The sequence below is a fragment of the Anolis carolinensis genome, chromosome 4, assembly GCF_035594765.1.
Source record: "Anolis carolinensis isolate JA03-04 chromosome 4, rAnoCar3.1.pri, whole genome shotgun sequence".
Classification (NCBI taxonomy): Eukaryota; Metazoa; Chordata; class Lepidosauria; order Squamata; family Dactyloidae; genus Anolis; species Anolis carolinensis.
The window spans coordinates 134,983,622-134,997,620 of NC_085844.1; the positions used below are offsets into that span (position 1 = coordinate 134,983,622).

General features: G+C 39.5%; 1 protein-coding gene across 23 annotated transcripts in view; it reads right to left on the minus strand.

The window, feature by feature from the left end:
• The window catches only part of LOC100562425 (protocadherin gamma-B4), a 378,208-nt gene that overhangs the window by 218,172 nt on the left and 146,037 nt on the right, over positions 1 to 13,999 (minus strand). Inside the window, exon 1 of one of the 23 annotated variants that reach the window (XM_062979477.1) lies at positions 10,634 to 13,259. The exons of 20 other annotated variants lie outside the window; for them this stretch is intronic. In XM_062979477.1, the coding sequence (XP_062835547.1) occupies positions 10,634 to 13,054 (2,421 nt within the window). In that variant the 5' untranslated portion in view covers positions 13,055 to 13,259. Of the gene's footprint in view, positions 1 to 355; positions 3,118 to 4,876; positions 7,499 to 10,633; positions 13,260 to 13,999 lie in introns of those variants that run through there. 2 more of the 23 variants (XM_062979458.1, XM_062979478.1) reach the window with 2 other exon arrangements.

The following is a 13,999-nucleotide window of genomic DNA, read 5'->3' on the forward strand; positions in this document are numbered from 1 at the left end:
AGTTCAATACGCAGTAATGTTATGTTGTAATGACTGTCTTTACAAATTTAGCACCAAAATATCATGATATATTGAAAACATTGACTACAAAAATGGCTTGGATAATCCAGAGGCTTGGATAAGCGAGGCTTGGATAAGTGAGACTCTACTGTATATAGCACCTATGGAGGCTTATCCTTGAAAAAAGTATTTAAAAGGCATATAAATCAAGAGCAGAGAAGATACAAAATGCAGGACTAAACATGATTTTTCATATGCCAGTGACGTTTTCCTTTTTCAGAATAAAATAAATGCACATGACATTAGTGATATTTTCACATCAATGAAAACTGATTTATGACCCCAAATAGCTTACCTTGTCAATATTCTCCGACTGTGAATTTAAAATGTTTTCACCATTGCCTGTGAGAGGCATACCAAACTTCTCACTACTAAGAAGATTGTCTGCAATTGGAATTTTGGGTGCCAGGAAAGTGAACTCATTTCTCTGGGACTCTGAGGAGAGGCACAGCTGATAGGAATAAGGCAAAGTTCCATCTTCAAAATTAGGGGGAAAGATGGCACCCGCCTTTGAATGGGGAACAGGGCCAAAGCACTGCAGGAATTGAGGATTCCCAGATTTCCGGACTTTCATCGTAATTGCCAGAATCACTGTCAAAAGGAATAAGAAGGAGATCACAGCTAAGGCCAGCACTAAGTAGAACTGGAGATCATCCTGAATCTCTGAGTCTCTTGCCTGGTTTTTCATTTCCGGAAGTGCCTCCTGGAAGTTCTCTGCAAACACCAGGTTCAAGGTGACGGTGGCTGAGAGAGGAGGCTGACCATTATCCTTCACAACCACCACCAGTCTCTGTTTCACAGCATCTCTTTCCACAAAGGCCCTGGCTGTCCTGATCTCCCCAGAATGAGATCCAATGGAGAAGAGGCCTGGCTCCGTGGCTTGGACCAGATGGTAGGAGAGCCAAGCATTGTGTCCCGAATCAGCATCTACTGCCACCACCTTGGTAACTAGATAATCTTCCTCAGCAGAGCGAGGCACCATTTCAAACAAGGTGGATCCCTTGGCTTCCGGGGACGGGTACAAGATATGAGGACTGTTGTCATTTTGGTCCAGAATAAACACCCTGAGTGTGGCATTGCTGCTGAGAGGGGGCGATCCTCCATCCTGAGCCTTCACCTGAAGCTGGAACTCTCTGAATTCTTCATAGTCAAAGGATCGCTGAGAATAGATGGTACCAGTCTCAGAGTTAACTGAGATATAGGAAGAGATGGGGAGCTCCTGGATATTGCTGCTAAGGATAGAATACGTTATCCGTGCATTTGTACCCACATCTGGATCATAGGCTTTAATATTAAAAATCGAGGTACCAGAAGGCTTATTTTCTGGCAGATAGATCCTAAAGGAGGATTTGTCAAAAGCAGGGGCATTGTCATTGATATCAGAAATCTGTAGGGAAATAGTTTTGAGTGTGGAAAGAGGAGGGTTTCCTTTGTCAGTGGCTATGATAGTGATATTATACTCAGAAGTCCTTTCTCTGTCCAGGAGACCTTCAGTAAGAAGCTTGTAATAGTTATTAGAAGACGGGATGATCTTGAATGGGAGATCCGCTTGTAGATGGCATATAACTTCTCCATTGTCACCAATATCTTTGTCATTTACACTGATGAAAGCAATCACAGTACCAGATAGAGTATCTTCAGGAACTGGGTTGAATGTGGAGGCTAAAGTCACTTCTGGTGCATTATCATTCTCATCAAGTACACTTATTTCAATATTGCAGTGTGTCACTAGTCCTCCGCCATCCTTGGCTGCAATTGTCATTGTATATTCTTTGGCTTCCTCAAAATCCAATGGTTCTATGAGAGAGATTATGCCAAGAATGGGATCTAGGCTGAATATCCTCTGGCTATTTGCTGGTATGTTGCTGAATTCATATCTGATCTGGGCATTTGTACCTTCATCTTTATCAGAGGCAAGAACCTGGAGCACCTGACATCCAACAGGTGCACTTTCATGCAGACTGATCTTGTAGACATCTTGAGTGAAAATGGGTGGGTTGTCATTGGCATCAGTCACATTAATCTGTATCTGGGCAGTCCCAGTCTTTCTAGGTTCACCCCCATCCAGGGCTGTAAGAATTAAGTTAATTGTTTGTTCACTTTCACGATCAAGTGGTTTCTGCAACACCAGTTCTGCATATTTATTCCCATCTTTTCTTTCTCTTACTTCCAAAGCAAAATACTGATTGGGGCTTAGCTGGTAGCTCTGGAGAGAATTCACACCAATGTCCGGATCTTCAGCTTTCCCCAAGAGTAATCGCATGCCTGGTGAAGTGGATTCGATGATCTCCAAGTTTATATTGTCATTAAGGAAGTGGGGAACATTATCATTAATGTCCTTGATAGCTACAGTTATATGAAAAATATTGAGGGGATTTTCTACCCCCACTTCAAAATGGACAAAGCAAAGGGCAGCTAAAGAACATAGCTGCTCTCTATCCAGTCTCTCATTAACATAGAGGTTTCCATTCTCTGCATTGATTGTGAAATACTGCATTTTAACAGTAGAGACAGGGTGTAGATTACGTCTTGCTAATTCTCTGGCATTCAGTCCCAAATCCTTGGCAAGATTCCCCACAATGGAACCCTTTCCCATCTCCTCAGGGATAGTATAATGAATCTGTTCTGGGGCAGCCCAACTGGAGAAAGACAACAGTAAGAGAAGCCATACTTGCCTTGTAAATGCCCAGCTATTCTCCTTCTGCCTTCTGTCCATCTGGTTGTATAGAAAATTAGTCCTTTTACAAAAATCAGATGAAATGCCAAAGAGGATGTAGCAATTCTCTATAATAAAAATGACTTTCTCCTTAATCTTTGCAGACTACACATCCAGTGTTAATTTTCCTTTTCTGGCAAGATTGTCTGCCTTCATGATCTGCTGTTTTATCTGACTTGCAGAGCAAATATGAAAGAACCGCTTCCCAGGAAGAATCAGTGAACCTTCCACATTCTTTCAATCTTTCTCTGGTTTCCACACTGGTTTAGTAGTGACACCATGAGGATATGCCAGAGAACTGCAAGGCATATTTGTTCACTTTAAAACAAAAGTTTGAATGAGAATCTACATTTTTGTGTTTACCCAAGGGCCATGCTGTGTGTAGGGAAAGTGCATTTTGTGTATCTTAAAAAAATGGATTGACATGACTATCACAAGGAAGAAATCAGGGTCCCTGAATTGTTATCTATTTGAGTTTATCATGATAATGAACTGTTCTATTTCCAAATGTTATCCATGGAATATCTGCTTTGATCCCAAAGTGCTAATATATTTCCACAACAAGTATCAAATATATTTTTTCAAATTAGACAACACAACTAAGAGAGCCATCCAGTGGAGTGGTTTGAGTATTAGACTACAATTCTAGAAACAAAGATTCAAATTTCTGCTCAGTCATGGAAACCCACCACAAGTTTCAACGTTAACAAGTCATATACTTTTAGCCCAAGAAACCTCATGATAGGTTTGCCTTAGGGTCACCATAAGTCAGAAATGACTTGAAGGCACATTACATCAGAAGCAACAACATGTGTAAGCAAGATGCTTGACCCACCTCTCCATGGCCAAATAGATCATTTGTAACAATAAAAGTAACAATAAAAAGCAAAATCAGTTTGATTTCTGGTACACAAATAACTAAATTTCACCTCTCCCCATCCCCCACCTTCTAAAGCAAACCCCTTGTTTTGTGATAAGTGTTAACAAAGGTGACAAAGATGTCCTGCCTCTGGTCTCTTTCTTGCTTAGTTTGAAAGAGAACCACTAGCTTGCAATCACACTGCCTTAAAAGGAACCTCCCTCTGGCATCCAGGTAGCTTTGGGATGGGGATGGCTTTGCAAGAAGAAAGAAACATTATGTTACAGGTATTCATGGAGTCAGTCCCATGAGAAAAGAATACAGAACTGGTTGAGAGAGTAAGAACACTTTGAAATGCTAAATACAGAGAACGTGGTCATACACTAATAATAGCAACACAATATATTTTCCTAAAACCAACTCTTTTGTAAGTTTTTGGTCTTTATATAATTTAATCAGACTTTATTTTCCATGGATTATATTCCCTACTACACAACAATATATTAATTCATCAGTTTTGTCTATCTATATTTTAAGGAAGTGTTCTCCCTTGAAACAATCTCCAGAGATAGATGACTTTTGTAACTGAATGAATTTTGGATATGCTATTGGATTACTAATAACTAATTTTCTTTAGTGTTTTACAGAAGCATAGACAAGATTTGTAAATTTTGTGTATTCTGTATATTTTGTATATTGGTAGTATATTTTCTAACTGATAGATCAGATTCAGGAAAAAGCTTCTGTTAATGCAAGAGCTCATTCGTACACAAATACATACCATTACCATACCATACCATACCATACCATACCATACCATACCATACCATACCACACCAGAATGGCATTGTATTAAGAATACAAACACAACATCCTTCAGACATTTTTGCAATTAGGAAAAAAGCAGTTCTATGGAACAAAACTTTATAACTTAAATTAGGATGTTTTCACAGAGACAGCATGACAAAGCCATAAATCCAATGACCATGTTACTGAAATCCAGTTTTAGTTTTTTGTAGGTATTTCGGGATGAGAGTGATACAGCAAGGAAAAGTGACATGTTTGAGATTTTTCAAATTGAGTAAGCTTGAGAGAATCTAAAGCTATCTTTAATAGTGCAGCTAATACTACTACTACTATTATTATTATTATTATTATTATTATTATTATTATTATTATTATTAACAAAATAATAATAGGAACAACAGAAGATTGATGATATTACCATAATTAAAACTCACCCCATCACATTTATCCATCTCTGTAATTAGATTATTTCCTTCACCAGTTGTCAAAGGCACATTAGACTTCTGATTACAGTAAATATTCTCTGCAGTTTGAACACTGGGAGCTGGAAAGGTAAATTCTTGTATCCTGGACTCAGAAGATAAACACAGCTGATAGGAATAAGGCAAAGTTCCTTCTTCATAGTTTGGGGGGAATATGACAGCATTGTTTGAATGGGCAACTGGACCAAAACACTCCAGGAATTTGGGGCTCCCTGATTTTCGGAGCCTGGTCAGAATGGCCAGAATCACTGTCAAGAGAAATAAGAAGGAAATCAAAGCCAAGGCAAGGACCAAATAGAACTGGAGGTCTGACTGATACTCTGGGTCCCTGGGTTGGCTGTTAATTTCTGGAAGGGCCTCTTGGAAAGTTTCGGCAAAGACCAGGTTAAGACTCACAGTGCTGGATAGCGGTGGCTGGCCATTATCCTTCACTAAGATCACCAGTCTCTGCTTGAGAGCATCTCTTTCCAAAAACGTCCGGGATGTCCTGATCTCACCATTATGAGCTCCAATTGTGAAGAGCCCTGGTTCAGTGGCCTGGACCAGATGGTAAGATAGCCAAGCATTGTGTCCAGAGTCTGCATCCACTGCAACCACTTTGGTCACCAAATAGCCCTCCTCAGCTGACCGAGGCACCATCTCAAACAAGGCTGAGCCCTCCACTCCCTGAGAAGGATAAAGAATTTGAGGGCTCTTGTCATTCTGATCCAGGATGAAGACTTTCACAGTGGTAGTGCTGCTGAGGGGAGGGGAGCCTCCATCTTGGGCCCTCACGTCCACCTGAAACTCCTGACATTGTTCATAGTCAAAGGAGCGTTGAGCATAGATAGTTCCACTTTCAGAATTAATAGAGAGGTAGGACAAGAGAGGCAGCTCCTGAATGTTGCTTCTGAGGAGGGAGTAAGTGATTTGGCCATTGCATTCCAGATCTGGATCTGAGGCTCGGACCTGGAAAATAGAGGAGCTAGAAGGATTGTTCTCTGGCACAAATGCAGTGTAAGAGGATTTCTCAAAGGCAGGAGAATTGTCATTGATATCTGAAATCTTTAGAAAGATTGTTTTCTCTGTTGAAAGAGGAAGTGTGCCTTTATCTGTTGCTGTGATTGTGATATTATACTCTGGAGTCCTTTCCCTGTCCAATGGACCATCTGTGAGAAGCTTGTAGAGATTATTGGATGTTGAGACCACTTTGAATGGCAAAATGTCTTTTAAATAACAAGTAATTTCACCATTATCTCCAGAATCTCTATCTTTAATGTTAATAAGGGCTACCAGGGTTCCCAGTGCAGAATCTTCAGGTATTGGGCTGGATAAGGAGGCAAGGATCACTTCTGGAGCATTGTCATTCTCATCTAATAGTGTTATTTCAACATTAGAGTGAGCTGCTAATCCACCTCCATCTCTTGCTTCTACTGTCATTGCATACTTCTCTGTTTCCTCAAAGTCCAGTGCCTCCTTAACTCTAATTTTCCCATCCTGTGAATTCAAGATGAATTTCTGGCGTGCACGTTCAGGAATATTTCTGAAGCTGTAGTTGATTTGGCCATAAGAACCTGCATCTCTGTCTGTTGCTTTGACCTGTGCCACTAAAGATCCACTTGGTGTATTCTCTCTCAAGGTTACCATGTACAGTTCTTGAGTGAAGACTGGTGGGTTGTCGTTGGCATCAATCACAGTAATCCATATTTTGGTTGTCCCTGTTTTCAGAGGGTCCCCTCCATCCACAGCCATAAGTACTAAATGGAAACTGCTCTCACTTTCATGGTCCAACTGTTTATTCAGTATTAATTTTGCCAATTTCTTCCCATAATCCCTCTCTCCAACTTCTAAAATAAAATACTTATTATTGTTTAGGTGATAATTCTGAAGAGCATTTATTCCAATGTCAGGATCCTCAGCTTGCTCTAAGATGTATGTAGTTCCTGGTAATGTAGATTCACTTATCTGTAGCTTTATATCACCATCCACAAAATGTGGTGCATTGTCATTTATGTCCTGGATCTCTACAGTTATATGAAAAATATTCATAGGGTTTTCAGCCATCACTTCAAAACTAATGGCACAGAATTTAGCTTCCCCACACATGTCCTCTCTGTCAATTCTATCACTTATATAAAGATTCCCATTTTCTGTATTGATAGTGAAATACTGCTTTTCCCCCATAGAAAGGATATGCAGATTGCTTTTTACTATTTCTCCAGTTTTCAATCTGAGATCTTTAGCAAGATTTCCCACAATGGAGCCCTTTTCCATTTCTTCGGGGATTGAATACTGGATATTCTCTGAAGTAGCCAGGCTGAACAAAGAGAAGAATAAGAGAAGTACTTGCCTTTGCAGTGATCTGCTTTTATATCTGTGTCTGCTTCCCATTCCACTCATTGAGAGAATTTGCTTCATCTTCTAGTTTCTTCAAATATGATGAACAATTTCAAATTCCCATCACCATTCAGATATATATAAGAAGTAAATATTAATTGTAACACTGCTATTTCCTTCTTTGCATTACATTAACTATCAAGTCAATGCGTATGCTGTTGTCTCCCTGATCTGCAGTGAATATGAGCAATCCCAAGACTCGCAATTCCTCTTTGCTGGCCAACAGCGGCCCTATGAGGCTTAGATGGAGAACTGCAAGCTTCTTCTAGAAACAAAGTAGAAATTGGGTTGTTGTGTGTCTTTCGGGCTGTGTGGCCATGTTCCAGAAGCATTCTCTCCTGACGTTTCGCCCACATCTATGGCAGGCATCCCGAAAGACACACAACAACCCTGTGATCCTGGCCATGAAAGCCTTCGACAACACAAAGTAGAAATTATTTCACGGTAGCTTTTTTGAGACTGGGCTGGCAAAATATTATGTGGTTTGTAGAAAATAATTATTATAATTATGTATCAGTAATATTCAGTAGATTAGTTAACAAGTTAACACTGGTAAGGAAAGAATAGTCCATTTCTCTTTATTTAGTGAAACTGATAGCTCCCAGAAGCATCCTAGATAATAAGTAGAATGAACTAATATAACCTTTGCAGCACTTACATATTTCTCCATGTTAAATATACACTTTCTGCTTAATAGATAACACCCAAAATATCTGGGTAATGGTAAAAACTCAAGTCTCTGGACTTTATTTTATTCACTTGTTTCTAATCCTTTTATATCAACAATAATTGCCTTGCTTTTCATTTGCATTTGATGAAGTAGACTCAGTCTACGAAATCTTATACTACAGTGTTTTTTTTCTCTCAGTCCCAAATATGCTACAAGGTCTCTTTGCACACTAATCCAGACTAGCACGGCAATGTCTTTGAATACTTGCTGTTGAACAAACACTTTGGGGAAACTATAAAGGAAAATGAGCTTCTTTTTACCATAGCATATTTGTAAAAAAATCTTTTACATGACATAGAAATTTCACATACTGATTTCTTCATGTACATCATTTCAGTCCTGCTTTAAAAATGTTTAAATTTGTACTGGGCTAGCAGAAATTCTGGTGTGCATGTGTTTTAGGAGGGGAGTTGGAAGTTATTTTCTCAAACGACGCAATACAAATCTGTAATGAAATTTTTGTTATATAAAACTGAATTAACTACCCAGTGATACACAGTTCAGTTTCCATCATGTATTTCTGTGTTAAATGTCAGCATTCTGCCATTGATGACCAGTACACCTAGCTCCTTGGTTGTCTCCTGCTGCTGAAGATGTGTGGATTTCGCCCACACCTCTCTATTAAAATGCGAATGAGTACAAATCTAGTAGCTGAATATTCAGAACTGGAATACTATAGAGAGGAATGCTACATAATCATATTAAAGTAGCATTTTTCAAGATCTCCAACATTATTACTTTAGCAATGCTGCTATTCTAGTGCCTTGTGGCAATGGATTTGCCCCATCTCCACTTATTCAGGAGTGTAAGAGGGGAAAGGCAAAGTGTGGTTGGACTATCAATGGATCCACTGCCACAGGGGCGCTTAATCCACTTTTAGTTTTATGGCTGTTCCTACTGGGCCCTTCTACACTGCCATATAAAATCCAGATTATCCTCCTTGAACTGGATTATATGACAGTGTAGACTTATATAATCCTGTTCAAAACAGATACTCTGGATTTTATATGGTAGTGTAGAAGGGGCCTGGATTGTATAGAATTTCTGGTACTGGACCCTCTCCTAACAGAAGTCCAGCACAGAGAGAGACTCCATACAACTTGGACCATTTGAATGGAAAGTGGGTGTAAAACCAAAAATAGATTACAACCCCCTCTGGCAACAGATCTACTATATACACCTACTTACTTACTCCCTGTTGTGCAAAGAAATACTCTCACCAATGAAAGAAAGGATCAATATGTTGTTAGAATAAAAGTCGCTTCTTTCCTTTCCCTGTGAGCAGCATCTCCAAGACTAAATACCCAAAAGGAACCAAATCATCAGATAAGCAGTCAGCCTTGGTTAGTAATAAATGGAAGACTGAAAACAAATACTGGGTATGGTAAGGCATATTTTAGAGGCAGGAATTAGCAAAACTATGTATGAGTATTGTTGTCTAAGAAAAGCTCATAACATTCATTCAGTTGCCGGAAGTCAACAGGCAACATTAAGGCATACAGAAATGCTAAGCACCATCAATCTATTTAATTCATGTGTAGAACATTTTCTGTGTGAAAAGTTTTCATGAGGCAGAAAGGAAAATGTTCAAATATGTGTTTCTACCCCAGCATTGTTGATTTGATACAGGACACAAAAATAACATGTATTTTAATTTTATGAACAGCTAGAGATTATGTTTCATAATACTCTGAAAGTGAGTCTCATAATGTTATTCAGGTTCTATAGGATCATAGTATGGTTCATTAGAAAGATAAGTGGGTTACTGGGTTTTTTTACATTATAGCACAGCTCATGAAATATCTACCAATGGATGATGTATTAGACACAAAGCAAGCCTGTTGAACTATGCTTAGTTTTCACAAACACTTGGATCATAAGCATACAGAATACCACATCTGTGCTTACTGAGGAGTAGGTAAGCACAATAATACAATGGTAGCATTACTTCCAAAGAAAGAATTAATTCTTCTTATGCTTCCTATAAAGTAGGTGCAAACAATTTCAGTTGGTCAATATCCTAGTTTTTCTCCTAGGACTGCCTAGAGCCCTATCCAGGGTGTCCCCAAGTTACGAACAAGATTCAACTTACAAGCAACTCATAGTTAAAAATGGGAGTGAGACAACAGGAAGTGAGAAAAATCTACCCCTTGGAAGGGAAATTTAGCCCTGGAAGAATTATGAGGAAAAGTTGTGTCTACTGAAGCTTTATCACTAATCCTTGTTTCCACAACTAGTCACATTTTTCAGAATATAATTATCACAGGGATAGAAAGTGAGGTGAAATCTTCTGAACAGGGGCAAAGATAGCAAAACAAACATCACAGGGATGTTAACCCTTCACTATGCTGCCCAAAGCTTTGTGTGTGTGTGTGTGTGTGTGTGTGTGTGTGTGTGTGTGTGTGTGAATGGAGCAACACTTAAAATGTACTTGTTCTGACTTACATACAATTTCAACTTAAGAACAAACGTATAGAACCTATCTTGTTCATAACTTGGGGAATCCCTATATATTAATTTCATTATAGCAATATTTTCATGTCAACTATGAAGATGGATTAAGCACTATGAAATTGAACTAATTCCTACATCAAATAGCTTACCTTGTCAACATTATCCATTTGAGAATCTAAGTCGTTTTCACCGTTGACTGTGAGAGGTACCCCAGATTTCTGACTAGTAAGAAGACTATTGGCAATCTGAACTTTGGGTGCCAGGAAGGTGAATTCATTTCTTTGGGACTCTGAGGAGAGGCACAACTGGTAGGAATAAGGCAAAGTTCCATCTTCAAAATTAGGAGGGAATATGGCACCGGTCTTAGAATGGGAAACAGGGCCAAAGCACTGCAGGAATTGGGGGCTTCCCGGTCGGCAGAGCCTCAGTGTAATGGCCAGAATCACTGTCAAGAGGAATAGGAAGGAGATCAGAGCTAAAGACAGTACCAAATAGAACTGCAGGTCATCCTGAGTCTCTGAGTCCCTTGCCTGGTTTTTCATTTCTGGAAGGGCCTCCTGGAAGTTCTCTGCAAACACCAGGTTCAAGGTGACAGTGGCTGAGAGAGGAGGCTGTCCATTGTCCTTCACCACAACCACCAGCCTCTGTTTCACAGCATCTCTCTCCAAAAACGTCCTGGCTGTCCTGATCTCTCCAGTATGAGAACCAATGGAGAAGAGGCCTGGCTCCGTGGCTTGGACAAGATGGTAAGAGAGCCAGGCATTGTGTCCAGAATCAGCATCCACTGCCACCACTTTGGTGACTAGATAATCTTCTTCAGCCGAACGAGGCACCATTTCAAACAAGGTGGATCCCTTGGCTTCTGAGGAAGGATATAAGATATGAGGAGTGTTATCATTTTGGTCCAGAATAAAAACCCTGAGTGTGGAATTGCTGCTAAGAGGGGGAGATCCTCCATCTTGGGCCTTCACCTGAAGCTGGAACTCTCTGAATTCTTCATAGTCAAAGGATCGTTGGGCATAGATGGTGCCCGTCTCAGAGTTAATTGAGATATAGGAAGAGATAGGGAGCTCCTGGATATTGCTGCTGAGGATGGAGTATGTGATCCGTGCATTTGAACCCACATCTGGATCAGAAGCTTTAATAGAAAAAATGGAGGCACCAGAAGGCTTATTTTCTGGCACATACATCCTGAAGGAAGATTTCTCGAAAGCAGGGGCATTGTCATTGATATCAGAAATCTGTAGGGTAATAGTTTTGAATGTGGAAAGAGGAGGGCTGCCTGTATCCATGGCTATGATAGTGATATTATACTCTGAAGTCCTTTCTCTGTCCAAGAGACCTTCAGTTAGGATTTTGTAATAGTTATTAGTTGTAGGAAGAATCTTGAAGGGTAAATCATCTTGTAAATAACAGGCTACTTTTCCACTTTTCCCACTATCCTTATCATTTATATTTACTAGAGCAATCACAGTTCCAGACAATGCATTTTCAGGAACTGGGCTAAACACAGAGGCTAAAGTCACTTCTGGTGCATTATCATTCTCATCAAGTACACTTATTTCAATATTGCAGTGTGTAATCAATCCTCCGCCATCCTTGGCTGCAATTGTCATTGTATATTCTTTGGTTTCCTCAAAATCCAATGGCTCCATGAGAGAGATTATACCAAGAATGGGATCTAGGCTGAATATCCTCTGGCTATTTGCTGGTATATTGCTGAATTCATATCTGATCTGGGCATTTGTACCTTCATCTTTATCAGATGCAAGAACCTGGAGCACCTGAGATCCAACAGGTGCACTTTCATGCAGACTGATCTTATAGACATCTTGCGTGAAAATGGGTGGGTTGTCATTGGCATCAGTCACATTAATCTGTATCTGAGCAGTCCCAGACTTTCTAGGTTCACCCCCATCTAGGGCTGTAAGAATTAAGTTAATTGTTTGTTCACTTTCTCGATCAAGTGGTTTCTGCAACACCAGTTCTGCATATTTATTTCCATCTTTTCTCTCTCTAACTTCTAAAGCAAAATATTGATTGGGGCTTAACTGGTAACTTTGGAGAGAATTCACACCAATGTCCGGATCTTCAGCTTTCCCCAGGAGAAATCGGGTGCCTGGTAAAGTCAATTCACTTGTCTCCAAGTTGATATTGTCAGTGAGGAAGTTAGGTGCATTATCATTGATATCCTGAATGGCTACACTAACATGGAAAATACTGAGGGGATTTTCAACTACCACTTGCAAGTTAAGAAAGCAAAGTGGAGTTAAGTCACATAGTTGCTCTCTATCCACCCTGTCATTCATATAGAGGTTTCCATTCTCTACATTGACACCAAAATACTGCTTTTTGGCAACAGAGACAACATGCACATTTCTTCTTGCTAATTCTTTGGCATTTAAATCCAAATCCTTGGCAAGATTCCCCACAGTAGAACCCTTTGTCATCTCCTCTGGGATAGAATAAAGAATCTCTTCTGCAGTAGCCCAACAGGACAAAGAAAACAATGAGAGACAGAGTACTTGCCTTCCGATTGCCCAGCCATTCTTTTCATGCCGTTTGTCCATTTGATTGTATAAAAACAAACCCTCTTTATTTAAAAAAAAATCAGTTTCTCATCTGTGTTCAGGAATTCTCTGTTCCAAAAAAGAAACTGCCTTTCCACTGTTTTTTTCCCCTCCAGAAAGAATGCTTTGCCTTGGTCCTCTACTGTTTTCGTGGAAATGAACCAACTGTTCTTGATACAGCCTCAATGAATCTCCTACATATAATCTCTCTCTCTCTCTCTGGCTTCCACACTGGCTTAATAGTGACACCTTGAGGATTTTTGTGAGAACTGTAATAGAGTCTCTCAAATAGGAAAGGTATTCATTGAGATTGTGTTTCCTTAAGTGTTGATATCCTCATATATAATTATCTGTTTCCAACTAACAGTCTTCTATTTTGAATTGTTTTCTGTCAGATACGTTATGATTCTGAAGATATCATATAAGGAACTGTTTATTAGTTCTGGTCTGCCTGAAAATAATTACACACTGAACTAATGGGGGTGGATTTATTAAGAGCAAAGCTATGATGTATTTCAAAAAGTAAATGAACAAGTAAAATTAAGCTACTTTATTTAAGTAAGAGATCATGGTTTCTGATTACTTTCAAAAGTTATTTCTAAAAGATGTTATAACATCAATTTTAAATCTCTCCCTCCCTCCCTCTCAAAAGGCAATAGAAAGTAATACAAAGCTACAGTTGGTCCTCCACATTTACAGGTTCTGAATTCATAGATACTTCCAAACATGCCTTGATTTTTTTTCTCTTCCCCAAAAACAAACCTTGATTTTGTCACACACTAAGTACCACATCATATGCAGGCATACCCTGCTGCAACCTCATGTCATTTCACAATTCCTAAGACTCTCAACAGCACTGTCATTGTATATAAAGGATGCTATTTTCCTATGCTATTGTATATAATGGGACTTGAGCACCCACCAATTCTGCTATCCACAGAGGTG